The 27,205-nt window shown below is 44.2% G+C and overlaps 1 protein-coding gene across 1 annotated transcript in view; it reads left to right on the forward strand.

Moving 5' to 3' along the window:
- The first annotated feature begins 975 nt into the window (after positions 1–975).
- Positions 976–27,205, forward strand: part of MFSD14A (major facilitator superfamily domain containing 14A) — a 32,023-nt gene continuing 5,793 nt past the window's right edge. The window contains exons 1-10 of the mRNA XM_075003003.1: positions 976–1,101; positions 18,075–18,170; positions 18,962–19,024; positions 20,084–20,211; positions 21,464–21,578; positions 22,351–22,569; positions 22,870–22,983; positions 23,547–23,618; positions 24,501–24,613; positions 25,869–25,966. Coding sequence (XP_074859104.1) covers positions 1,015–1,101; positions 18,075–18,170; positions 18,962–19,024; positions 20,084–20,211; positions 21,464–21,578; positions 22,351–22,569; positions 22,870–22,983; positions 23,547–23,618; positions 24,501–24,613; positions 25,869–25,966 — 1,105 coding nt within the window. The 5' untranslated portion in view covers positions 976–1,014. The remainder of the gene's footprint in view (positions 1,102–18,074; positions 18,171–18,961; positions 19,025–20,083; positions 20,212–21,463; positions 21,579–22,350; positions 22,570–22,869; positions 22,984–23,546; positions 23,619–24,500; positions 24,614–25,868; positions 25,967–27,205) is intronic.

Raw genomic sequence — 27,205 nt, forward strand, 5'->3', positions numbered from 1 at the left:
GGGATCTGAGGGTTACATTAGAGTAGCAGATGTGCAGGTGAGGTTGATTTTAGGTCCTGTGATGATGGTGCTGGTGTAGCTATGTGAGCAGAGTTGGCAGGGAGATTTGTTGCAGGGATTGGTTCCAGGTTCAGAGTTACTGTGCGGTGGTCTATAGTTGCTGGTGGGAACGTTTCAGGTTGGCAGGCCAGCTGTAGGCGAGCACAGGCCTGCCTCCCAAGCGCTGGGGGAGTGAGCTATGGGAGCTCCCTTCCAACAGGCTCGGAGGTTGAACTCACAACCCTGGAATTAGCAGCCCAGGGCTGAAACCGCTGAACATCCCTCCCGCCTCTCACCGCTCGTGCGGGCGCGGACGAACAGGACTCTCTCTCCGCTGCCTGCCAGGCGCGGCACTAGCGCCAGGCAGCGCCCCGCTTTCAGGCGGCCCAACGTGTGCCGGCGCGCAGCGCCCTTCTCAGACAGGGCGGCGCTCCGCCGGGGTGGCCCAGGAGAAGGGCAGGGGCCGCCCGCTGCGCACAAATGGGCTAAGCGCCTGGATTGGCCCTGGGGGCGGTGCCGTTCCCGCTCTTTTGAACAGAGCGCGGCCCTGACCCGACTCTAGTGCCGGCCGGGACTGGGCTGAGGCACAAGACACCTCCGCGCTGGCGCACTAGGCCGCTCAGGTTGCTAACGGCCGGCGAGCATCGAGGCATTGCGGTGCACCAGGCCCAGCCGCTGGCTATTTGCCGCGAGCGCGTAACCACCGCCCTGCTCGGAAACCTCGCGGCTGCTCCAACTTCCCTGCCGGCCGGTCTGGGCCCAGCCCCGGCTCCTGAGGGGTCGGAGTAGCCGTGCCCACGTGCCCACTCGCCGCCAATCAGATGATCGCGTGATGGTAGAGCGGCCGGCGTTGAGTCCCAAGATGGCGGCGGGCAGTCGCTGAGTGGGACGCGGGGGCCTGGCTGGTGGGGAAGGGCCGCGCCTCTCGCCGCCCGACGCCCCCCCCCCCCCCCCCCGGGGCCCTAGGATGGTAAAATGACTCAGGGGGGAAAGAAAAAGAAACGCGCCGTGAACCGCAGCATCATGCTGGCCAAGAAGATCATCATCAAGGACGGCGGCACGGTGAGGCCGGGGGCCTGCGCCGGCGTCGGGCGAGGGCTGGCTTGGCTTGAGGGCCTGGCTGCGGGGGCGCGATGGGGCCTAGGCAGGACACTGCCCGAGAAGTGCGGCCTGACCCGGTGAAGCAGTGGGAGGGCGCCTGGGGCGAGGTGAGGTCTGCGTGCGTGCGGGGTTGGGCCTTTCTCGGGGGTGGCGAGGCAGGCTGGGCGCCGAATGAGCCGTTGCGTGGGGGTGCGCTGGCATTGGAGCACTCGCTTGTCTATGGGAAAGCGCTGTCAGACCGGGGAGCTGATAGTGAGACTTGCTGACCTGGCACTCAGAATTCTGTTCTGTGGGTGGGAGAGGTGAGGAAATACTGTCATCCTCTGTGCTCGCCTTTCCTGAGCTCCCAGCCCCAGCCTGACCCACACAGCCCGTCTGACCGGGTGAAAAACAGTGGGTGAGGGGAGAAGAGGAACAGATAGGGTGGAACCTGAATGAAGAAGTGGGACAGGCCTTGTGCTGGGGAAGTTGGGGAATGGGTGGGGCGTTGGAGGAAAGGGTGAGGCAAGGGAGGTTCCAGCACACTTACTGGAGTGCCCACGTTTTAAATAGAACTAAGTTGACAATACTGGTTGGCATGGTCAGCCCTGACTGAAGGGCTGCGCCTAAAACAGATGAGTCTGGGAGGGAGTTCTGGCTCTAATGGGGTGATGAAGGAGACAATGCCATGTTGCCTCTCCCAGCCAGTTTGAGGGGAGAGCCCGTAGGTCAGTACACTCATCTCTCTCTGTATGAGCACAGTTGGTTCCCAAATTTCTGCTCATATATGAAAACTCATGAATGACACTAAATTCCCATTAAAATACATGTAAAAGTCTCCAATTTGTTCCAAGGGGTTGTTACTTGAATTAAAGTTTAGGTTCTTCTCTGATGTATTTGACTAGTTTGGTACCAAAAATAGAAAGTAGCATATGTTTGTAGAGCAGGGATTTCCAACCTATGGGTTGGGACACAAACATGGGTCCCATTAGATTTGTTAAAGGTCACCAGCTGGGCAGTTCCCAGCTGCATGTGGCCGTTGAAGAAGACATTTGCAGTTTCTTACTACTGTTGCCTCAGGTAGATACCTTTCAATAGCGATAACTGCTGGAGATGGCAGCTCTCTCTGTCATTAGAGATAGCAATTACCTTATGCCTAGGTGCTGAAACCTTAACACTTGATTTAATTGCTGGGAGCAGAAGGGCTGGGGGAGCCACCTAGCCTAGCAGCCCCAGTGAACAGGTTATGGGAGGAGGAGTGTCATTGGGGCTGTTGAGGGATAAAAGGAGGGGTCTAAGCCTGGGAGACGTTTAGGGCTGCAGGGAGAGTCTAATGCTTGGGGCTGCTGGGGTGTGTGTGTAAAACTGGGGGCAGTTTGGGGCGGCTGGTGGGGTGTAGGTCTTGGGGCAGTTTGGAGCTGCTGTGGGGCTCTGAGGCTGGAGGTCATTTGTGGCTGCTGAGGGGGGTGTCTAAGGGTGGAGGCGGTTTGGGGCTGCTGGGTAGGTTTAAGTCTGGAGGCAGTTTGGGACTGTGTGAGGCAGTTAAAACCTGGCCAAGGGTGAGGTCTGCGGGCTGGGTGGGGGGTCTAATACAGTAGACCCTGGAGTTACCCAGGGGTTGTTCCTGCAACCCCTGCATAACTCGAATTTTCCTGCAAGGGGAGCAGAGCCAAGAACCACCAAGGCTGGTCAGTTTCCTGGCTCCCGGAGTTCCAGTCTCCCCATGGCTTGTGGGCCGAAACACTGATCAGCTCATGGCAGGTCAGTTTTACGTTGCCACTGTTGCAGGAGAGGGAACCAGGTTAAGAGCCTTCTTCCTCTCTTCCCCCAGCCAAAGGGATGTCAGTCAGCTGCATGTCTGAGGGAAGGGTGGGAGAAGGCAGTGTGGTCCCTGGGCAGTTGCTGTGCTTCACAGTCCTACTCCCGACTTTTAAATCTACTACCAAACTGTTGTGGCAAAACTGGGCTATGGAATTTTTATGGCATTGGGGGGGAACACAGCAAGAAAAAATTCAAAGCACCACTTGGCATTGGTAGGATCTGTTCCAAGTGTTCATGCTTCTGATCTATGGTCAGGTGAACATTTGACCTGAGGCCTAACTTGAATTTCTGGTTGCTTTGTGCAGAGCTGGGTCCATGCTGTAGTCTGAAGGTAGTTTGTGGGCAGGGCATCGGAGCTTTGTTCCTAAAGAATCCTCTGACCCTTTTTGTGGTGGTGCTGGCTGGCAGCCTTGACAGGTGACCAGGACTAAAACTGCTCTTTGCTGCTGCCACCTACTTATATGGGATCCAGCATTCTGGGCTTGAGCGTGGCTTTTTGTTATTTCATGATGGGTTTATTTGCTAACAGATGTTTCTTCTCTTTTTAGCATCAGTCTGGTTGTCATTAGTTCATTTAAAGGTATTCTTAAACACTATACCTAAGTATGGTGTCCCCAGATTTATGCAGAGGTTCTGTTCCTGCCCAACTCCATGTAAGTCAATTTTCATGTTACTGGGGGAGTTGGGAAACTAACCAGTGCAGCGGCACTGGACAGTTCCCTGTCTCCTGTGAGTGGCACAGAGCTGGGACCAAGGCTGCACCTCCCCACCACTTACAGGAGACTGATCAGTGCTGCTGCACTGGTCAGTTTCCCCATTCCTGTGAGCTAGAAGGAGATGGAGCCTGGCTCCCAGCACCCAGCTGCTCACAGGAGACAGGAAGCTGATCAGTGCTGCTGTGGTGGTCAGTTTGCCAGCTCCTGTCAGTGGCAGCAGCCAAGAGTCAGGCTGCTGCACCTAACAGAAACTGTGAAACTGCTAATGTCAGGGGGCAGCAGCCTGACTCTCACCACCCCTGACAGGAGCACAGAGGCTGCCTCCCCCCAGATAGGAATGGGGAAATGGCTCATGTCAGGGGAGGCAGCCTGACACTCCCCTCCTCTCTCCCAATGACAGGAGCGTTTCCCTGATTCTGTCAGTGATGGCAGCCGAGAGTGAGGCTCTTGGCAGCTGCCACTAACAGGAGCGGGGAAACTGACCAGCACAACATGACTGGTCAGTTTCCCCACTGCTCAGAGTGGCAGGGAGCTGGCACCTGGTTTCTGGTTGCCCACCACTCACAGGAGTTGGGAAATTGACCAGTGCTGCTGCAGTGGTCAATTTCATGGCTCCCCTGCATGGCAGGCAGCCAGGTGCCAACACCCTGCTACTCAGTTGCGTTAACCTGAGATTTGCTAGCTTGAGTGCTTGAATCTCAGGGTTCTACAATATTGCTCATAAATTTACTTTTTAGAATTAGCATTTGTTTCAAGTCTCAGTAGAAGCTATGTTTAATCACTAAATTCAGGAGTTTATCATTTTGCATGGATATATCTAAATCTACAGCATTAGATAATACATTTAAACTGTTAATTTTGGGGAAAAAAATACCACCTAGGAAACGGCTGTGCATTTTCAGGCAGCCATTGGTTTCACACTAGCCTAGGTTGATGGCAGGCATTAAACCATTGTAGAATAGAGCAAGGCGTTCTGAGTGTAACAAGTAGGGTATGGTTCGGCTGTTGGTGAATAGCCCATCTGTGATGCGCTTTATCCGTAGTGTGTGTTTATCGCCATCATGGGATCCTTTTGGTCTTTGTTCTGCCTGCTTTGCTTTCCGTATTCTGAAAAAGAATAGGTGGGTGAGACAAATTTCTGCACCTGCATATTGTAAGGTTTTCCCAACAAGTAGCTATTAAGTATTTTACCCAACAGAACTTGAAATACTTATTGATGAGCAACATTGCCATAGATACAGAGAGGTAGCTGTGTTAGGCCGTATCTTCACAAGACAAAAAAGCAGTCATAGCACTTCAAAGACTACCAAAATAATTTATTAGGTGATGTTGCATTAACAGTGGGCAGGCTAAAATAAGCCCTGCCTAATATACAAGTTCAGACACGCTTGCCATATCTAGTCAGTGTATTAAGCACAACACAATTAAGGGTGAACAAAGAATAACAGATTTAACTGTAAACAAGAACAATTAACTAATCATTAAGATTCCGGTTATCACTATACAAAACTATATACAGGTGAATAATTGCCTTCCCTCCTCCCCTCTCCTGACTGCAGTCCTGAAGTATGATGGAATCACTCAGGTAAGTCTGGTAACCCACGGGGATAGGAACAGGGACAGCAGTTGGGCATGGTGCTCAAGACAGGATGAAGATTGCATCTGCTTTTTCCTTCTTTCTTTGGTTCTTCTTTTCTTGAAGTGACATCCTGTGTGGAGAAATGCCTGGGAGAGAATCATAGAATAGTAGGACTGGAAGGGACCTTGAGAGGCCATCGAGTCCGGCCCCCTGCCCTCATGGCAGGACCAAGCACTTTCTAGACCATCCCTGAAAGCTATCTATCTAACCTCTTCTTAAATATCTCCAGTGATGGAGATTCTACCACCTCCCTTGGCAATTCGTTCCAGTGTTTGATCACCCTGTCAGTTAGGAACTTTTTCCTAATGTCCAACCTGAACCTCCCCTGCTGCAATTTAAGTCCATTGCCTCTTGTTCTATCCTCAGAGGCAAGGAAGAACAAGTTCCCTCCCTCTGCCTTATGACACCCTTTTAGATACCTGAAAACTGCTATCATGTCCGTCCTCAATCTTCTCTTTTCCAAACTAAAGAAGCCCGATTCTTTCAGCCTTTCTTCATAGGTCATGTTCTCTAGACCTTTGATCATTCTCGTTGCTCTCCTCTGGACCTTCTCCAATTTCTCCACATCCTTCCTGAACTGCAGTGCCCAGAACTGGACACAATACTCCAGCTGAGGCCTAATCAGCGCAGAGTAGAGCGGGAGAATGACTTCTTGTGTCTTGTTCACAACACACCTGTTAATGCATCCTAGAATCATGTTTGTTTTTTTTTTTTTTTTTTTGCAACAGCATCACACTGGTGACTCATTTATCTTGTGGTCCACTATAACCCCTAGATTCCTTTCTGCTGTACTCATTCCTAGGCAGTCCTTTCCCATTCTGTATGTGTGACACTGATTGTTCCTTCCTAAGTGGAGCACTTTGCATTTGTCCTTATTAAACTTCATCCTGTTTACCTCAGCCCATTTCTCCAGTTTATCCAGATCCTTTTGAATTATGACCCTATCCTCCAAAGAAGTTGCAACCCCTCCCAGCTTGGTATCATCTGCAAACTTAATAAGTGTACTTTCTATGTCAATATCTAAATCGTTAATGAAGATATTGAACAGAACCGGTCCTAAAACAGACCCCTGTGGAACCCCACTAGTTATACTTTTCCAGCAGGATTGAAAGCCATTAATAACTATTCTCTGGGTACGGTTATCCAGCCAGTTGTTCACCCACCTTATAGTAGCTCCATCTAAGTTGTATTTGCGTAGTTTATTGATAAGTATATTATGTGAGACCGTGTCGAATGCTTTACTGAAGTCTAGGTATACCACATCCACCGCTTCTCCCTTATCCACAAGGCTCGTTATTCTGTCAAAGAAAGCTATTAGATTGGTTTGACATGATCTCTTTTTAACAAAAACCATGCTGGCTGTTCCCTATCACCTTACCACCTTCCAAATGCTTGCAGATGATTTCTTTAATTACCTGCTCCATTATCTTTCCTGGCACAGAAGTTAAGCTGACTGGCCTGTAGTTTCCTGGGTTATTCTTGTTCCCCTTTTTATAAATGGGTACTATATTTGCCCTTTTCCAGTCTTCTGGAATCTCTCCTGTCTCCCACGATTTTCCAAAAATGATTGCTAAAGGCTCAGATACCTCTTCTATCACCTCCTTGAGGATTCTAGGATGCATTTCATCAGGCCCTGGTGATTTGCAGACATCTAATTTTTCTAAGTAAATTTTAATTTGTTCTTTTCTTATTTCAACTTCTAAACCTACCCCTTTTTCACTAGCATTCTCTATGTCAGGCATTCCTTCAGATTTCTCAGTGAAGACCGAAACAAAGAAATCATTAAACATCACTGCCATTTCCAAATTCCCTGTTACTGTTTCTCCCTCCTCACTGACCAACGGCCCTACCCTCTCCTTGGTCTTCCTCTTGTTGCCAATGTATTTGTAAAAAGCCTTCTTGTTTCCCTTTATGCTTGTAGCTAGTTTGAGCTCATTTTGTGCCTTAGCCTTTCTAATCTTGCTCCTGCATGCTCGTGTTGTTTGCCTATATTCGTCCTTTGTAATTTGTCCTAGTTTCCATTTCTTATACAATTCCTTTTTTATTTTGAGATCATGCAAGATCTCTTGGTTAAGCCAAGGCAGTCTTTTGCCATGTTTTCTATCTTTCCTACACAGCGGGATAGCTTGCTTTTGGGCCCTTAATAATGTCCCTTTGAAAAACTGCCAACTCTCCTCAGCCGTTTTTCCCCTCAGTTTCGAATGATGGTCTAACCCATGACTGTTTCCTCACGTCTGTTTAACTAAAATCAAAATTACACTGGCCTACAAGGCCTAACACTATAGAACTGATTGCCCTAGCCACCGAAATAAACCTGGCCTAGGAAGCCTCATGGTATCCGAATGCTGTCCTAGCCACCAGGGGCCTCCTCTTAGTCTCCTGCCTACTCCACTGACAGCATCAGTGAGTAAGAGCCCTGAGGAGATTGCTCCATCCCCTTTTATAGGCTCTTCAAAGGGGGCATATTCTGGTCAGGGGACCCAACGTTTCCCTGCCTCTGGTTTTCACACCTTTTTCTGAGGGATGGGAGATGACTCAGCATCTCGGTAGCCATCTTCAAAAATGAAACCTGACAGAAAATCCATTTTGAAAGTATTTGAGGGATCACTGAGTTAGTCTGTATCTTCAAAAACAACAAGTCTTGTGGCACCTTATAGATGAACAGATATATCGGAGCATAAGCTGTTGTAGGCAAAGACCCGCGTCATCAGATGCCTGGGGGTGGGGTTCATAGAAGGGTTTAAAGAGGGAGTCTCAATCAAGGGGGGGCCAGAGTAGACAAAGTGTTCAGTCACATAGGATGTGGTCCATTATCAGCAATTGATGTGGAGTTGTGAACATGGAGAGGAGAAATCAAGTCAGTTCAGTGAGGGAGGATGTGGCCCGATAGCTAGTGGTAATGGGCCACATCCTCCCTCACTGAACTGACTTGATTTCTCCTCTCGATGTTCACAACTCCACATTAACTGATGATGATGGACCACATCCTACATGACTGAACAGATCTTGTCACCTCTGCGCCCCCCGCCCCCCGATTGAAACTTCCTCTTTGAACCCCCCGTGAAACCCCCACACTCATGCATCTGATGACGTAGGTATTCGCCCACAAAAGCTTATGCTCCAAAATATGTTAGTCTATAAGATGCCACAGGACTTCTTGTCATTTTGAAAGTAGAAATCAATATGAAGTCCCCTTAAACTAGAATCTGCGTTGAAAATGAAATGAAATCCAGTTAAAACCATGCTCCAAATTCACCCTAACCATTATGAGCTTTCATGGGGCAGACCCACTTCTCTCTAGATCTGGGAAGAAATGGATTTGCCCCACAAAAGCTCTTCTTCCCAGATCTGGAAAGAAGTGGGTCTCCCCCATGAAAGCTCATCATCTAGTAAATTATTTTGTTAAAATGCTAAATGACTGCTTTTTGTTTTGTTGCCATAGATGTTTTCCTAAAGCACTTGTAGCATAGATATACTGTGAGAGTGCGTACTTGGTCAAACTGAATGTAATAATGTGCATCTTACCTTACTCATTGTGTAGTTTAGATGTATTTTCAAAATGCATCAAAATAATATTTATTACTGTAAGATAGTCCCTTCAAATCAAAGTAAAACAGTAGGTTGGTGACCTTCTGTATAAGCAAGCAACAACCCTCGTCAGTTTGAGATACTGTCTAGGTTACTTAAGGGTTGAAGAGAAAGCAGATTCACATTTGACTGATGGCTACTGTGAAAGTCCAAATGTACTGTTTTTCTTCACAAAATTAAAAATGTAGGGAGTTACAAGCATGTGGGTACATACATTTTTGCAGGACTAATACAAAAAAGAATGCAGACTAACTTTTTTGCGCCACTTGTTCATGCGAGCTATGAAATAGAAGTGTCTTTTTGGAAAATACTTATTTGTTAGGATACAATATGCATTTTACAAAAGTGCCAAACATCTGACTTCTACTTGCATGGACTGCTTCTAGGGATAATGAGAAGTTTTTAGTGTATCATCTGGTTATACCTTATATAATACTGATAACTGCTATTAAAGTTACTAGAAGCTGAGTGTAAGCCCCTCTGAAAGTATATTGAGTTCAAATGCACATAAGTACAGAGTAAAAACATGGCTGCAAATGTTCAGGGAATCACTAGACAGCAGATATTGGTTTGTGATCTGTTAATGGGAATATTTGCCTAGTTTCTGACAGAGGTAGGGAAAAGGTAGTGAGTAGGGATGTGAAAAGCATTCTTTAAGTAAGTAACTAATCTATTAAAATTCCATTGGAACTGTTAAGGCGTTCACACATTTTACATGGGTGGTGGCTGCAGGAGTTTAATCATTAACTGAAATAAGCGACCAATGAGCTTCCTCTTATTGGTTAATTGGCTAACATTTTACAACCCTAGTATTCAGACTTTATTCTTTATGAGTTAATTACCTGTTATGGTTGTATGCTGTTACACAAGATTATATTCTTTATAATGGCAGCAAGAACTCTTGAGGGAAGAGGCTCTCCCTTTTCACAGGGGGATTGCCTGCTCCTCTTCCCACCCCAGCAGCAGCAGCTGGAGCTGAGTTGGCAGCTCTGCCCCCCCCAAATGACTTGTGTGAATTTCAAATAACGCCTGGTTTCCTAGGAACATAATTTCCACAAATTTGAGGGTCTACTGTATGGTAGAAATGTCTTTTGGACTAATAAGGTGGCTTTGTGCACTCTGTAATATCAGAGCATTAGTCAAATGTAATTAAGCAGTAATGTCACAATGTTTTTATTTGTTAGTCCTAATAAAATTTAAGAGGATCTTTGCAGCAGTGACTGCCGTTAGGTTTCCTGTAAAATTCTGTCGTCAAAAACTCGTTGTAGCACTATCCTCCTTTGTACAGTTATTAAATGGCCAGTCAAAAACAAATGAAATACAAAATACATCTGGTAAGTCTACATAAATATTTGAACAAAGGAAGATAATAGTTCAGACACTCTCATCTCATCCTTTTTTGATGATCTGTTGCAGTTCATGCTGTATGACTAAGAATATTCTTTCTTCTCAAATCACTGATAGAAGGAAACTTGAGCTATGATACTTGGGTATGATGGTGAATTAAAGCATGAGAATTTAAATCTTTTTGTAATTTATTTCTAAACTTGTGGTGTGTGAACTATATTCATTGAAGGCGATGCTCACTTCTTATGGTTATACGTTCAAAATTGTCTTTGCTTTAGCATTATTATATTTTATCAGCAGAAGTATCTTCTAGTTATGGTTCACATATAAGTTTTATATTATTGCTGTCTAGAGCTATAACACAAAACCCTCTGTGACTAATAGGGTCCTTGGTATGGCAGATGGGGTTTCTGTTGTTCAGCTCGTGTTCCTAACTAACCCATCAGCCTGTCCCAACAAAACTGCCTTGCTCAGAATAGACAATTACAAAACATCTGTTTCTATCGTGTGTAAGATCCCAATTACAGTTTGAAGAGAACTTAGCTATATTTTTCTCTTTAGGCTTTAATTTTTATAGTTACATTAGCAACTCTGTTATGGAATATTTTCAATTTTGCTGCTATTTTGAAATAAATTTTTTCTTTAATTTACATTTAGTTGATGTGTGCCACTACAATGTTTTGTGTAATTCATTTTCAGACTCCAAGCCTAGATGATGTAGTAATCAAATTCCATCATAGATAAGGTTTTGCAGTCAACTTGTATTTGTGGTTACAAAGACAATATTCCACTTGTGACGAAATACAGTACACTCATCCCTCGTTTAACGAGTACTTTAATTTGAGTACTCACTAAAATGAGGGACATACGTGCCTACCTTTGTTCACTAAACAAGTGAACTTCCCCTGCTTATATGAGTCAGCTGCAGGGTCCCTGGCTGAGAGCGGGGAAATCCGCTGTCCTGTAGCTGGCTTCACTCCAGTGTGGGGTCCCTGGCCAGGGGACAGGGAGACCTGCAGCCTCATGGCTGGCTCTGTTCCAGCTGCAGGGTCCCTGGCTGGGGATCAGGGAGACCTGCAGCCCTGTGGCTGGAGCCTTCTCTCTCCCTTCCCTCAGACATGCTGCTGTCTGACAGCCCTGTGGCTGGGGGAAGAGAGCCAGAAGGCTCTTAGCCTGGTTCCCTCCTCTGCACTGGCAGAATGTGAAACTGACCAGCCATGAGCTGATCAGTTTCCAGGTCTAGCAAGTCATGGGGAGACTGGAACCAGCCTGCCCCTGGCTCCCAGCTCCTATCACCCTGGGAGCTAGGAAACTGACCAGCCCTGCTGGTTCCTGGCTCCCCTCCCCTTGCAGGAAAATTTTGAGTTATGCAGGGGTGGCAGGAACTACCCCTGGGTAACTCGAGGGCTTACTGTATTAGCCCCCGCCCGCCCCACAGACCTCACCCTTGGCCAGGTTTTAAACACCCCCCCAAGGTCCCAAACTGCCCCCAGCCACAAACTACTCTCAGCCTTAGATTCCTTCTGCAGCCCCACACTGCCCTTAGGCTTACAGCACCCCCTGCAGCCCCAAACTTGCCCCAGTCTTAGACCCAGCTGCATCCCAGTAAATAGCCCCAGCCTTAGACACTCCTCCTCCAAAGCCTTTTCACGAGGGCTGCTAGGCTGGGTGGCTCCCAAGCTCTCCTGCTTCCGGCAGGTAAGTCGTTAAACCAATTAACTCAAGTGTTAAGATTTCAGCACCTAGGCATAGTAGTAGTAGGCATCCTTCGATCCCGAGGGATCATGGGTTTGTGCCCCAGTTGGACTGATTCGAGCAGCGTCTTCTGTGGCTGTGCAAGCCAATCCAGGAGTGGCAGTCCTTTCCACACTGTGAGCAGCAGTAGGCAAATGTCGCTCTGGTATCATGGGCATGGATCTTCCTGAGGGCTCTCCTGTCTTCCACTTCCTTCACCAAGGTAGTTTCATACATAGCCAGAGCTTCCTTCACTCCCTGTTTCCACGCATGCCTGTCTGAGGAGAGCGAATGCCAGGTGTTCACACTGATAGAGAGAGCTCTGAGGTCACACTTGCACGTGTCCTCGTAGCACAATTTAGGTCACCCTTTCGGCCTCTTTCCAGACACCAGTTCGCCGAAGAGGAGGTCCTTTGGTATTTGGCCATTTGTCATGCGTGAGACGTGGCCCAGCCAGCGCATACGCCTCTGTTTGAGAAGGATGAACATGGAGGCAGTACCTGCCCTCTTAAGCACTGTGCTATTGGGGACCTTGTCCTGCCAGGAGATACCAAGTATGTGCCTAAGGCAGCACATGTGGAATGTGTTGAGCCACTGCTCTTGTTTTGAGCGCAAAGTCCATGTTTCACTGGCGTACAGCAGTGTGCTCAAAACACAGGCTGCGTAGACTTACACCTTGGTGTGTAAGGTGAGCTTATTGTTAGCCCATATTCTCTTTGTCAGCCTGGAGAACGTTGTGGCGGCTTTTCCAATACGCTGCTTTTTCTTGCTACAGGTGACAAGTTGTCTGAGATCGTCGAGCCTAGGTACACGAACTCATGGACGACTTCCAGTTCGTAGTCTAGCACGTTGATAGGTGGCTTGTTACCCACGTTTTGGCCCATCGCCTGGGTCGTCTTTAAGCTGATTGTGAGGCCAAATTCCATGCATGCATCCGCAAAGCGATTTATGAGTGACTGCAGTTCCTGCTGAGCGTGAGCGGCAATAGCTGCATCGTCAGCAAAAAGGAACTCCCTTAGACGCTTCGTAAGCACCCTGGTCTCCGCTCTAAGCCTCGACAGTTTGTAGAGGTTGCCGTCCATTCTCGTGGGGAGAGAGATTCCCTCTGTAGCAGTTCCGAAGGCATATTTGAGCAAAACTGCAAAGAAGATGCCGAACAGTGTTGGAGCCTGCTTCACTCCACTGAGAATCTCAAAAGGTTCGGATGTGGATCCATCGTATACGACGGTCCCCTTCATGGAAGGCCCTAATAATGCTGAGCAGAGTTGGGGGACAGCCGATCTTAGCCAGAATCGCGAACAGACCTTTTCTGCTGATGAGGTCAAATGCCTTGCTCAGGTCAATGAAGGCAATATACAGAGGTTTGTTCTGCTCCCTGCACTTTTCTTGTAGTTGCCTAACAGAGAAAGCCATGTCTATGGTGGACTGTTCAGCTCTGAACCCACACTGAGACTCAGGGTAGACTCTCTGCAAGAACATTGAGCCTCTTCAGAACAACACGTGCAAATAGCTTCCCCATGGTACTGTGAAGGGAGATGCCACAATAGTTGTTACAATTGCTTTTGTCATCCTTGTTCTTGTAGACAGTAACGATGTTAGCATCCCTCATATCTTGCGGTACGCTGCCTTCTCTCCAGCATTGGCAAAGTATTCCATGCAGCTCTGAAATTAGGGTACCATTGGTGCATTTGAGGATTTCTGAGGGAATACTGTCTTTCCCTGGGGCTTTTCCAGAAGAGTGCTTTTAGCGTGTTGCCGAGTTCCTCCAAGGTGGGCTCAGCATCGAATTCAGTCATGGTGGGCAGAGGCTCGATGGCATTCAGGGCTCTCTCTGTAACTACGGTCTCTCTGGCGTACAACTGTGAGTAGTGTTCCACCCAGCGTTCCATCTGCTTGGTTCTGTCCTTCAAGACCTCGCCTGTGGCCGATTTAAGTGGGGCAGTCTTTCTTTGTGATGGACTGATGGCCTGCTTGATCCCATCGTACATTCCTCTCGTGTTACCAGTGTCCGTGGCCTGTTGAATCTTGGAGCAGAGTTGGAGCCAGTAATCGTTGGCACACTGCTGAGCAACCTGCTGCACTTGACTCCAAGCAGACTGGAGCACCTGCAGGCTCACCTCACTGGGAGAGGACCTGTATGCAGCCAGTGCCTGTCTCTTCTTCTCAATCAGGGGCATCAGCACTTCAGTGTGGGCTTCAAACCAATCAGCAGACTTGACTGTCGTCTTCCCAAAGGTAGATATCTCAGTATTATAGATAGTGTCCTGTAGTTGTTCCCATCTCTTGTTGATATCATTGTCGTCCGGGTGGGGCAAGGCCTCTTCAAGTGCTTGGACAAACTCGCATACTTTTGAAGGGTCATGAGTCTTGCCAGTGTCAATGTGCAGCCTCCCTTCCTTTTCACTTTGAGTGGTGACACAACACGGGAAGCAGCAGTTACCGGTATTAAGCCGCTGCACTCGATTGGCGTAGAATGAGGCGCCCGGGGTTGCTTCAGATGGTGGGAGAGGTCTTCGGATCTCATTGGGCAGCTACCGCCCGCCTCAAGCTGGGCAGCCCCCAGCCAAGTAGGTGCTGCCTCGCCATGGTCCACTTGCTCCACTGGGGGTGTGGGGCTTAGGGAATCACCGACTGGTGGATCATTAACCTTACACCAGCCAAAACAAACAAGCAACAAAATAATCCAGCCTTCAGGCTGGGCACATGGAATGTAAGGGCCATGACTCCAGGCCTTACAGAAGACCTACAGAGCATGAGTAACCCCCAGAAGACAGCAATCATTAACAACGAGCTGAGAAGACTGTGGATGGACATTGTGGCCCTCCAGGAAACAAGGCTATTGTCCTCTGGATGCCTCAAGGAGAAGGACTTTTTCCTTTTTCTGGCATGGGAAGCCTCCAGAAGAGACCAGGGAACACGGTGTTGGCTTCGCAATCAGAAAGAGCCTGGTTGGCTCAGTCATACCACCAAATGTGGGAACTGAGAGAGTGCTGAAAATCCAGCTTCAAACACCAGTGGGCTTGGTCAACATCTTCAGCGTCTATGCGCCTACTTTAACTTCTGCCCAGGAAGTTAAGGACAAGTTCTATGATGAACTTAGCATTGCCATCAGTGAGGTACCTTCCCGTGAGCCGCTATTCATCCTTGGCGACTTCAATGCCAGAGTTGGCAGCAACCGCCAGAGTTAGCCATCCTGTCTGGGACAGTTTAGAACAGGGAAGATGAATGAAAACGGACAGTGCCTCCTTGAACTCTGCTCCCAGCATGACCTCTGCGTAACCAATACCTTCTTCGACGTCAAACCCCAGCACAAAGTTTCGTGGTGACATGCAAGATTGAAACATTGGCACCAGCTTGACCTTGTCCTCACCAAACGCAGCCGTTTAGGTAATGTCAGGGTGACACATAGCTACCACAGCGCAGACTGTGACACTGACCATTTGCTCGTGTGTAGTAAGGTGAACATCCAGCTGCGAAGATTCTTTCGCTCCAAAAAGGGAGGCCGTGCATTGACCTAGGCATAAGGCAATTGCTATCTCAAGTGATAGAGAGAGCTGCCATGTCCAGCACCTATCTTTATTGGTAGATATCTGTCTGAGGCAGCAGTGTTAAGAAACTGCAAATGGCTTCTTTAACAGCCACATGCAGCTGGGAACTGCCCAGCTGGCAACCTTTAACAAATCTAATGGGACCCATGTTTGAGTCCCCACCCATAAGTTGGAAATCCCTGCTATACATACACTGCATCCTATTTTTGGTGCCAAACTATTCAAATACATCAGAAAAGTACCTAAATTCAACTGGTTTATGTCAAGTTGTGAGCACTTGGAATGAATTGGAGAATTTTACATGTATTTTAATGGGAATTTAGTGTCACTATTATGAGGTTTTCACCCACAAGCAGAAATTTGGGAACCAGTTGTGCTCGTATTGGGAGGGATGAGTGTATTACTGTTTAGTTTAGTAAACAGAGAAGCTGATATGGTATTTCTAAAAAGTGATCTCATTGTCATCTCAGTAGTCTACTACTTAAGCCCAATGATTGACATTTCAACACTAATTCATGTCTGATTATTTTAGCATAAACATCCAATTAGTCGTGCTTATGGCTGAATGCAGTGGCAGAGAAAGATAGTAATCTTTCCCCATCTCTTTAAAAATCTGTACTGCTGTAAGAAGTGTAGCTCTGCTCTGCAGTCTCATTTCATTGGACTGCTCTCACTGCCCATGATTAGAAATCAGTGAAGTAGAGACAAACTTATTTATTCATGGCTTGCCTAGAATAAAAATATTGGGAAAGCTCTTGACCTCTCACTCTGGGGGTCATAAAGTGGTTGTGTCTGTGTAGCATCTGCCAGTAACGTGTTCTGCTATCCCAATCCTGCCAACTGTTTGTTTACTCCCTAGTACCATGAGGAACCAGAGAGCTGCTGGGAGGGAGGCTCCAGTGTTCAGGAGCAAGTCTGATGCTGAGCTGTAGTGTGGGAGGGAAAAGAATATTTGTTGCCTTCCAGGAATCCATCCAACCAAAACTGATGACTCTGGACTAGAGTGAAACACAGAGGAGCTACTCCAGGCATTGGAGCTCCAGCAAGCATGGGTGGTGCTATGATTTCAAGCAACCCTTTGTCTCTTTTACAAATTTTTCTGTTTTCCAAAAAGCAGAGATGACTTGAAAAATGTAGTAAAAATAATCAATATGCTCGATCTGTGTGGTAACTAGGAAAAGAAGAAATGGACAGAAGTAACCATGGTTTTCAAAGTACGCCAAAGCATATTTTCCATTCAGCATTACAAGATACAGAGGGGTTTTGGAGATCTGTCCAAATTGAATGGATGGTGGATGCTGTTGCCCAGTTCCAGTAGCTGTATTTCAACCTGCTCTTATAGCTTTGGTTCCAAGTCACCTCCATGCAAAACGAGGAAGTGTTTTCTTCTGGCTTGGATGTAGCCACTCTTGTGAGCTGTTCTTGTAAAATTTCTGACATCTTGACATTTCTGCCGTTCTAATCCAGCTATTCTTACAAGATTTGAGCACTGTTTATATAGCCAGATCTCTTCTTGTCTGTGTTTTAATCAGTGTGAATGCTAGACCAAATCTGTTTCAGGGCTTAGCCTCTTCCTCCTCCAGTCTCCCTTGTACTGGGGCAGAGCTGCTGACATTTTTAAAACCAAAGCAATCCACTTCTGTCATATATTTAATATGAAGGTCTGTCATGTCAATCTGTTGTAAAAATAATTCTCCAGGGTTTTCTGACATGACTAATAATGCGCTATGGCAGATTGATGTAGTAAGTAATAACGTATATGTGCCAAACCAGGCTTCTTCCCCCACACCCCAAATCCCTGCTACACTTGACTTTATATCTCCATATATTCTCTTCTCTGGAAGCCACTTCTAGCTTTACGTAGTAATAGAAAGAAACATGTCAATGTCTCCCCCATATTTGATGTCCATATTCAGTTGGCTGCCTTCCCCAAAATTAGGGGAAATCTTTCCAATACTAGTCTAAAGCTGAAGTTGTGGTGGCCTTTCCAGTGTATGAATTTATTTTTATGTAGGTTTTAGATGACAATATCTCAACAAGATCTTGTGTTTAGTAAAATGTAAGCTTTTATTGATAGAATCAGCTTTGCAGTTGCTTCTAGGCCAATCAACCAGGATTTGGAATGTGGGATTCAGTGTGAAAATAAGCAGTTTTGAAATAATTCTTAATTTTTCATTCCTAGTTGCTATGTGAAATTTAGTTGTTTTTTTTCCCTCTGAGCTGAAAAAAGATACAGAATTCCCCAAGACTGTCACTTCCAGTAGTGGAATCTTGTTAGATGGAAAAGTTGCTCAGAGTTTCTTTTTTTCTTCTATAGGTGGAAGCTTAACTGGTGTTGCAGTTGGTACGCTGCTGTGCATTGACACCCCCAGTCCTTTATTATGCTTCCACATAAAAGGAGTTTCGCTGTGTTAGAGCTTCCTCAAGACAGTTACTTGGTTTCCTGAAACATCTTGTTTTGAGCCGTACTTGATTTTTATGATTTCTTGTTTATAAAACCAACATTCCAAGAACCTTTTATTAAAAGCAGGTTTTAAAATAACTTTTTTGTTTGTGTTTTAGCCTCAAGGAATAGGTTCGCCTAGTGTCTACCATGCTGTCATAGTGATTTTTTTGGAATTTTTTGCTTGGGGACTCTTGACAGCACCTACCTTGATGGTAAGTGGTGTGGTTAATGAACCTCTTCTGTATCGCATGTAAAGAGGGGAAAAAAACCTAAAATATACAGTTGATTGCGGTATTATCACAGCATTAAATATAAAAATGAAGTTTGGGTGGCACTGAACTACACTCATCCCATTAAACAAGTATTTTACTTACGAGTACTTGTTTAAACAAGGGACACACGTACTTACCTTTGTTCACTAGATAAGCGAACTCCCCCCACTAATAGAAGCCTAACCCCCCTCCCAACAGCTCCAACCTGCTGTAGTCTGACCCCTCCACCACCTCCGCACACCCAACTCACTGCAGCCTAACCCCCGCTGGCCTGCACACCGAAACCACCACAGTTTGACCCCACAGCCCTAACCTGCTGCAAACTGACACCCCCCACCACATGCCCTGCACACCTAACCTGCTGCAGCTTGATGCCCCACAGGCCCAAACCATTGTAGCCTGTCCAGCCTTTGTGGTAAAGTAGAAAAAAATACCCTTTCTGATTTTGACTAATGTTCTTTCCTAATTGTGCTGACCTGGAGCTGTAGTGCTAACATTCTGGCTTATCTATTGATGCTTTTATTTCTGGAAAGTAAGAAGTATATCCTACTTTACTATTAAAAATTTTGAAATGCACTAAATGAATGTCTACAGTAGACTATTTTGCCTGACAATGAGATTATTGATGCTGAATTTATTTCATGGTAGATTTTACTACAGTTTTGGTATATCGTTCTAAGGATAATATGCCTCAGATAATGCATTATGTAATGGACATAATTCTTCCATAGGTTTTACATGAAACCTTCCCAAAACATACCTTTCTAATGAATGGCCTAATCCAAGGAGTAAAGGTAGGATGAAAATTCAATTTAAGTCAATGACTAAAAGCACAATTAAAATCAGTGAAAGGTACATACATGACTTCTTGTGCTTTCTCAAGTGAGAAGGCAAGTCTTCCAATATAGCTTTCAAGCTGTGAATAAAAAGTGAGGGTAAGCTTACCAGGGAGAGCTCAAATGCAAGTTTTTATTGTAATTAGGTCTTTCTTGGCTGAAACTTTTCACTTGGGTTGATTGGTGAGTATATGGGCAAGTAGACTAACTCAGGACCATAAAATCCATTGGGCTGTGTCTACATGGGCACAAGTCTTCGAAACAGTCGTATTTCGAAGATTACTAATGAGGCGCTGAATTGAATATTCAGCGCCTCATTAGCATTAGGACACTTCCGGCTGCGGCGCTTCGAAAGCGCGCAGCTCGACCTGGCTACATGGGCTTCTTTTTGAAAGGACCCTCACCTTTCGAAATCCCCGTATTCTGATCACCGTTTGGGATAAGGGGGTTTCGAAAGGTGTGGGGTCCTTTCGAAAAGGAGCCCGTGTAGCCGCGTCGAGCTGCGCACTTTCGAAGCGCCATGGCTGGGAGTGTCCTAATGCTGATGAGGCGCTGAATATTCATTTCAGCGCCTCACTACTAATCTTTGAAATACAGCTATTTCGAAGATTTGTGCCTGTGTAGAGACAGACTTGGTGTCATAGAACATCAGAATCTCAAATATCCCTTGGCACCCAGTCTTTTGCTCTAATTGTTAGACCAGATCCCTGTGTTGGAAAAATGGTATCTCATAAGTACAATACATTTTACATTTATATAATGCTGTATTAAGTTCTGACTACATTTGGAGTTCAGATTCTAGGGCTTTGTGGAATAGTAAAATTTAAATTGCAGATGACAATTGCTGAGTGGAAAAGGTGGATGAAGGATACTCCTAGAAGATATGCTTTACACATTGTCTTGTACGGGTAGTGTTAATATGCCAAACAAAAGGTTTTTAGAAACTGACTGATTTTAACTATTGTGTATTTTTTTTCCCATTTCTTGTTTTTTATTTAAAATTTCTTTACTTTTCAGGGCCTGTTATCGTTTCTCAGTGCCCCCCTCATAGGTGCTCTATCTGATGTTTGGGGACGAAAGTCGTTTTTACTCTTAACAGTATTTTTCACTTGTGCACCAATTCCATTGATGAAGATCAGCCCATGGTTAGTAAGTTATTTACAGTTTTGTCCTTAGTGTGTTCTTGCTGTACATAATTAATATGTAGCGTTTATAATAGTATGTGTTTCCAGTAAATGTACCAGAGGCTATTTAATTCTTAGCACACTTCTGTAAGATAGGTGCTGATGTAGTAACCCCTTAGGGAGTTGGGAAGGCTGTCACAAGCAGAAGTGCTTTGCTGCATGCCTCAAAGCCAGGGTTAGAATCTTGGCTCTCCTGGCAGTCAGCCCTGTTCTCGTTTCTCATCTAGTACGTTAGTATTTGCGACTTTCTTAGTGGATTTGTTTATATTATATCGGAAAGAGACCAAGAACCTGAAAGATGTCCTATACGCTTGTATATTTTTGTACTTTTAAGCTTTTTGGTAGCAGGGGTGGTCACTAACTTATAGCTGAGTATTATTTTTATATTTTCCAGTACTTAGTATAATGTGTGGTTAATCTTTGCAATCTTTATTTGTAGCTTTCCAGTAAAACTGTTTCAGTGCCAAGGAAAAATGTCAGTAAGAATTGAGAAGATTTTTCAGGGCTAGTTACACCTTAAGAGCCCATGCGTAACATTAAAATGGGTACCGAAAAATAGCTGCAGCTGTTGTAAATGTGCTTATCAAATATTAAAATCTAATAAATTTTGACTACTTGGGATTTTAGTAGTCTCTCTCACACTCTATTAATTAGTCATATGTCCCTAGGAAAATGGCCAGTTCACAGTTGTCTCAAATGTGTACTATACCTGAAGGTAAAACTAAAAATAACATAAGACACAAGGTCTTAGCACTGACAGAGGGCTGACAGTCAACTCTTCATATTGTATCGAAGGCTATTTTCCATTTACAATCTAGTAGATCTAGTGTTACTGTCCCGTTGTGTTGATCCCTGTTCTTGAAAGATGGGCTAGTTGTTTAATAGTTGCAGTCTACTTCTTGAGTGAAAAAAATTAAGGCTGAGGTTGAAGGATCTGTAATAAACAATCCTAATGTAACCTACAGGGCCTTTTTTTTTTTTTTTTTTTTTTTTTTTTGCAGACTAATACCTAATTCAATATGCACAGTGGAATGATTACATAACCTTAAAAAGGCACATTTGTACTGACTTTATAAACATTTAAATTACTTCTCAGGAATAAGTTGAAGAGTTCTAGATTCCTTAATCTGTTTTGAAGTGTTTCAGAAGTTTAATTACTGTTCACTATGTTCGTTTCCATTAGCTGTTCTTCTGATTCCTTTTTTGTCTCTAGGTGGTACTTTGCTGTTATCTCTGTTTCTGGGGTTTTTGCAGTGACTTTCTCAGTGGTGTTTGCTTATGTAGCAGATATAACACAAGAACATGAAAGAAGCATGGCCTATGGGCTGGTATGTATTGAATTATTTTGCATCTTTAAGCCTCATAAAGGTTAATAACTAGAGAGGGTGGTTAATAAAACTTAATCTTATTGCTAAGAGATGCAAGCTTTTCACATGTGGTATCTTTCCCATTATAGTCTTAGTTTAGCCAGTATTTTTAAAAAAAAAAAAAAAAAGTTCCAAACGGCATTTGGTCCTGTCTTCTAGCTCTGCATCTTCTGCTGAATTTCTTGTCAGCTTAAATTTAAAATGGCCATTGTGTAATCATTTTCTCTTTGGTCTTTTCTATTTCCCCATTCTCTGTTCAGCATGAATTACATTGGCAGGATAGTACTGTTTTCCATTTTTCAATTTTGTGTATGCAGTTTTTACCATATAACATGAATTCTTTGCTTTATTAAGAGCTTTGGGTGTTGTGAAAATACGCATAGTTTCTTATACCAGGCCCCCTACCACCACCACCAAATGTTCTACTGTTTCACTCCTTATGAGACCTGTGATATATTCAGTAAAATTTGACACATTATAATTACAAGGCTATACATTGCCATCCCACCCCACATTTTTTTATTTAAAAATTTCAGAAGTTTGAAACCTGGGTTGCTGTTGAAGTGCCAGATAAAAGAATTGTACATTAGTTTAGAACATGTCCACCTGGTGGGGTGATTTGTAACTGAGTTTCTGGAAGTATTCAGGGTGCTGAAGGTTAACTCAGAATGGATAAGTTTGATTTTCTTTACTGGAAAACTTATTCTCACACTGACTTTTTTGTCTGTTATAGGTTTCAGCAACTTTTGCAGCAAGTTTAGTTACCAGCCCAGCTATTGGTGCCTATCTTGGTCGAGTCTATGGAAACAGCTTGGTAGTGGTCCTAGCTACAGCAATAGCTTTGTTGGATATTTGTTTTATTCTTGTTGCTGTACCGGAATCACTGCCAGAGAAGATGAGGCCAGCATCATGGGGAGCACCCATTTCCTGGGAACAAGCTGATCCCTTTGCAGTAAGCCCTTTAAATCTTTTGAATATGGAGTGGTAACTTGTGAGGTGCACGTTTGGATTTGTACTGTCTTTGAATCAGGAGTAGTATGATAGTAATTATAACCCCATTTTTGTGTTTTAAAGAAAAAGTTTGAGAAGTAACTTCAGATTGTGCAAGTGCTGAAGGAAATGTTTTATCAGTGCTACGTAGCTCTAAAAGGGTATCTGCCTCCTTGCATGTTGTTTTGTTTGTTCATTATGAATGATGAAGAGTAAATGTTTTCTGTTGCTGACCTTGCAGCTCTCTCTCTTTTTGTTCTAGTCACTAAAGAAAGTGGGTCAAGATTCTGTAGTGCTTCTAATCTGCATAACAGTCTTTCTGTCCTATCTCCCTGAGGCAGGTCAATATTCCAGCTTCTTCCTATACCTCAGACAGGTAAGACTCTGCATATGAAGAAATACACCTGATAAGGAGAACTAAATTTGTAGAAGCGAGTATTCCTTTGTACTTGCTGTATTGCTTTAGTAATAGATGGGTAGCAAATATGACTAATGGCAGTTGGTAGTGGCTTTTGGTTAATAAATAGGTGAATCTGCTCTCAAAATATTCCTCATGGCTCGTAACCATTTGAAGAACAATCATTTGAATTACAACTTCTTCTGCCACACGGCAGTGGTTAAAATTAGGTTAGGTTATATGAAAAATAGCTTATCAAGTATCACAATATCCAGAAGGCAATAGTCTTTAAAGTTCCATACTCAATGATGGAAGTTATTTTCTTTTCCAAACTTAGCTCATCATCTTTATTTTCTGTAAGAGTAAATGTCAGTTTGAATGAGTTGTGACAGAGAATAAAATCAGGGATGTCTTTCTCTATTTCAGATTAAACATTTTTCTGGTTACTTCATTTAGTCTTTCCACTGATGTCACAAAACATGAAAGATGTGTCAGTATACATTTTGAAGTTTAATGATCAAATTAATCCTTCTTTAATGTAGATAATGGGATTTTCACCTGAAAGTGTTGCAGCTTTCATAGCAGTTCTTGGGATTCTCTCCATTATTGCACAGGTGAATATTGAGCTATCTTCTTTCTTTAAACCATTGTACTCTGGGTGGAGTAGAGGTAATCAGCAAGTCTGCTCCACTTCACTCTGTCTCAGGACAAATCTTCTAGTTGACTCCAGGAGCACCCCACTTATTGTCCTTCAATATCAGGAGGTCTTCTCCATGTTGTCCGAGGTCTTCCTCAGACTGTGCCGGATGATATTAATCTATAAATTTCACAGATGAGTTCAAGTGAGAGAACTTAATACGTTACCTCCTGTAACTGTAATCCAGGAACTCAGCCTACCTGATTTCAGGAGGTTAGAGTGGAAAAGACAAGAGATGCTTTGGGCTCTGTTTTCTCATTGTATGTGCCTTCCTTTTTTTCCATCATCTAATATTTCACCATTTCATGAACAACTCATTTTCATGTCCTGGGAAGTAGAAACATATCACCATTTTGTTGAACAATTGAGATGCCCAGAGACTGAGACTGCCTAAGGTCTGTAAGACTGGGAATGTAACCCACATTATGAATTATAGCCTAGTGTGTTAACTTTCATTTTTTTTTTTTCCTTTTACCACACTTCATAACCTCTTAGAAGTTGAGTGACTCTTCTCCTGAGGCTTAGTTGCAATTGAAAAGTAGCTTTTTTTTTTGAGCATCATGGCAGGTAAAATATTATATATCCCAAGTATATGGATTCCTCAAGGAAAATCTAAATTGTTGCACAGCAAGAGCAAGGTGATAATAGTCTCTTAACATATCTTTCTCCATTACAACATTTTAGTGTTTATCTAGAAAATACATTCACAGAGCTTTTATCAGAACTAATGAGCATTTTGTGTATTGCTGGATAACCCAACTATTCACCATTAAAATATTAACATTCTTTTTTCCATTAGACAATAGTTTTGAGTTTACTTATGCGGTCCATTGGAAATAAAAACACCATCTTACTGGGTCTGGGATTTCAAATATTACAGCTTGCGTGGTATGGCTTTGGCTCGGAGCCTTGGTACGTACATTTCATTTTAGTTTAATGAAGTAACATGCTAAGATTTTTAAAATGATAGATTCTGTTTAATAAGAAAACTTCGTGGATGTTTTAGCATTTTTTTTAACATGCATCACTTTTACCTAAGAGGTTACAGGCAATGCATCTTTTGTCATCTTGATGATGAGGAAATTTGAGTGCCTCTGTCCCCTGGCAACGGGGTGCTCCCCTGAGTAAGGCTGCAAGTCTATCATGGATTCCACGACTTTCTGGGACCTCTGTGATTTCAGTGGCTGCCCTGGTGGCTGTCCAAACAATTCAGGCAATTGTTGGGGTAGTCTATGGTTATTGTTGCCCACCTTTACCCTCTCTGCCCCAACCTAAGCAGCAGTGGGGTTCTTGGACCAGACCCTGGTACTCCCTGCCCAGAGCACCCAAATTTAGTTAAGGGCAGTGCTTTTTTAAAAACAAAACAAAAAAAAAAAAGGGCCAATCCAATGGCTGGGGCTGCTGAGTACTGGCAAGTACCAGCACAAAAAAGCACTGGTCAAGGGTATATAGTAAAAGTCAAGGAAAAGTCACAGGCTGTGAATTTGTTTGCTGACTTTAAGCTGTCCATGACTTTCTAAAAATATAACTAAAATGTAGTTTTACCTGCATGTGGGGATCTTAAGCTGGATACTTCTTCTTCTTTTTTTTTTTTTTTAAAGATGTAATTGTTTTGTAGTTGGAGCAATCAAACACTGTGTGAGCCATGCCAAACCAAGAATCTTTTGTATGGTACTGTATGATGAACCTAAACAAGTGTTAATCTCTTATGGCAACAATTTTGATAAGACCAAAAATTGTTCATGGGTATTTTTCACCTAAAAGAAAATGAACCCCAGACAGTATTTGAAAAATGCTTTGTCCTTTTCTCCAGCAATCAGATTTTCTTGTTGTTGTTGCAGTAGTGTGCATTGACTTGCCAAGATGTCAACTTACATCTGTTGTAGCACTGTCCCCAAAGCCTCCTGCCACAATGAATTCACCTTTTACATGTGCTAACATACCAGTGACTGATCAGGGCTTTACAAGGATTGGACTTAAAATCATTGCTTAAATTATCTATGCCATTTATTAAACTTAGAATAATTGATAGGTATGAAGTCCTGCAGTGACAATTAATTTGTGACTTTCCTATTGTATGGGTAGAATGTGAAATTAATGAAAGGTGTACTGAAGGTGAGAACTCAGAATTCTTAATTCTTTCTCTTCACACTTAAATGTTTTGCAGGATGATGTGGGCAGCGGGGGCCGTTGCAGCAATGTCTAGCATTACCTTCCCAGCAGTAAGTGCATTAGTTTCACGGACTGCTGATGCTGATCAACAGGGTATGTTTTGTAGTTTCTGTTATAATTATAACGCATGTTCAAACTAGGGATTGCCTGAGCTGCTCAGCATAACATGTATCAATGCTCTTACTGGGACCTGAGGGTTATCCTCAACCTTGCAGGAAAAAATAGTCAAACTAGTAGTATGTTAATATAAATTAGAAGCTTGTAGTGTAGTTTTAACCTCACTGTGGAAGAGTGGTAGTTCTCAAAATTGCTAAGCAGTTTTCAATTGCCTGTGGATTGTTTAGAGGCAACTGGGCTGTACGAATCAACCTAGACAGATGAAGAGTGAGTGTTGATAGCACAGGGAAAAAACATGCATTGAAGGTAGTATAAGACCCAGCATTCTGAAATTGACCTCAGAAAGTCATTACAAGTTCAAAGCTTGATCCTGGCAACCCTCAGACAAGTGCAGTCCCAATTCACAAGATGAGGTCCTTTGAAAGAAACAGAAATATTCCCCTCACACAGCAGTACTCAGAGAAGCAATAGTCTCTTAATGCTAACCATTCCAGGGTTTGAGAGAATGAAATCCTTTCTATAGTTCACTCTCCCTGCACCATGCCCCACTTGTTTTATCAACCCTATAAACATTACACAGGTAAATTCACCAGAAACCCCCTCTCCTAAGGGTAGCTGCTATTTTTTGCAAAAACAGCCAAAAGTCCTGGGGCACCTTATAGCCTAACAGATATTTTTGGAGCACAAGCTTTCGTAGGCAAAGACCTGTTTTGTCAGATGCATCGTAGGTCTTTGTCCACAAAATCTTGGCTCCAAAAGATAGTCTATAAGGTACCACAGGACTTCTCGTTTTTGCAGCCGTAGACTAATGTGTACCCCTCTTGCACTTAGTATTTTTTGGGAGGACATTCCTTCTAACTGAGTTGTTTTGTTCCCTTTGGAACAGTTTTGACCAGTGGGTGGAGTGTGGGGAGAAAATGCCTGTATCTGGCTGGTAACAACCACTACTAAACTCTGAAAGCGGAGCAGGGAACTGCATGTCTCAGACTGCCCTTTAGACAGCAGAAAAATGCCTCTGTCTCAGACTGCAGCAGCTAAAGTGAAGGTTCAGAGTCCCATTCACAAAAGCATGTTTCTGCAGCTGTCTCTCTTCTGTCCACTGGCCTAGCCAGCCCCTGGGTTCTGAAGCTGGCTGCGGGGGGCTGCTGCAAAAGCCCCAGCTCCAGGAACAAAAATGCAATGGAGCATGCACAAAGTGCTAAGCCAGATTGTCTT

Source organism: Carettochelys insculpta, chromosome 9, assembly GCF_033958435.1.
Source record: "Carettochelys insculpta isolate YL-2023 chromosome 9, ASM3395843v1, whole genome shotgun sequence".
NCBI classification, from domain to species: Eukaryota; Metazoa; Chordata; order Testudines; family Carettochelyidae; genus Carettochelys; species Carettochelys insculpta.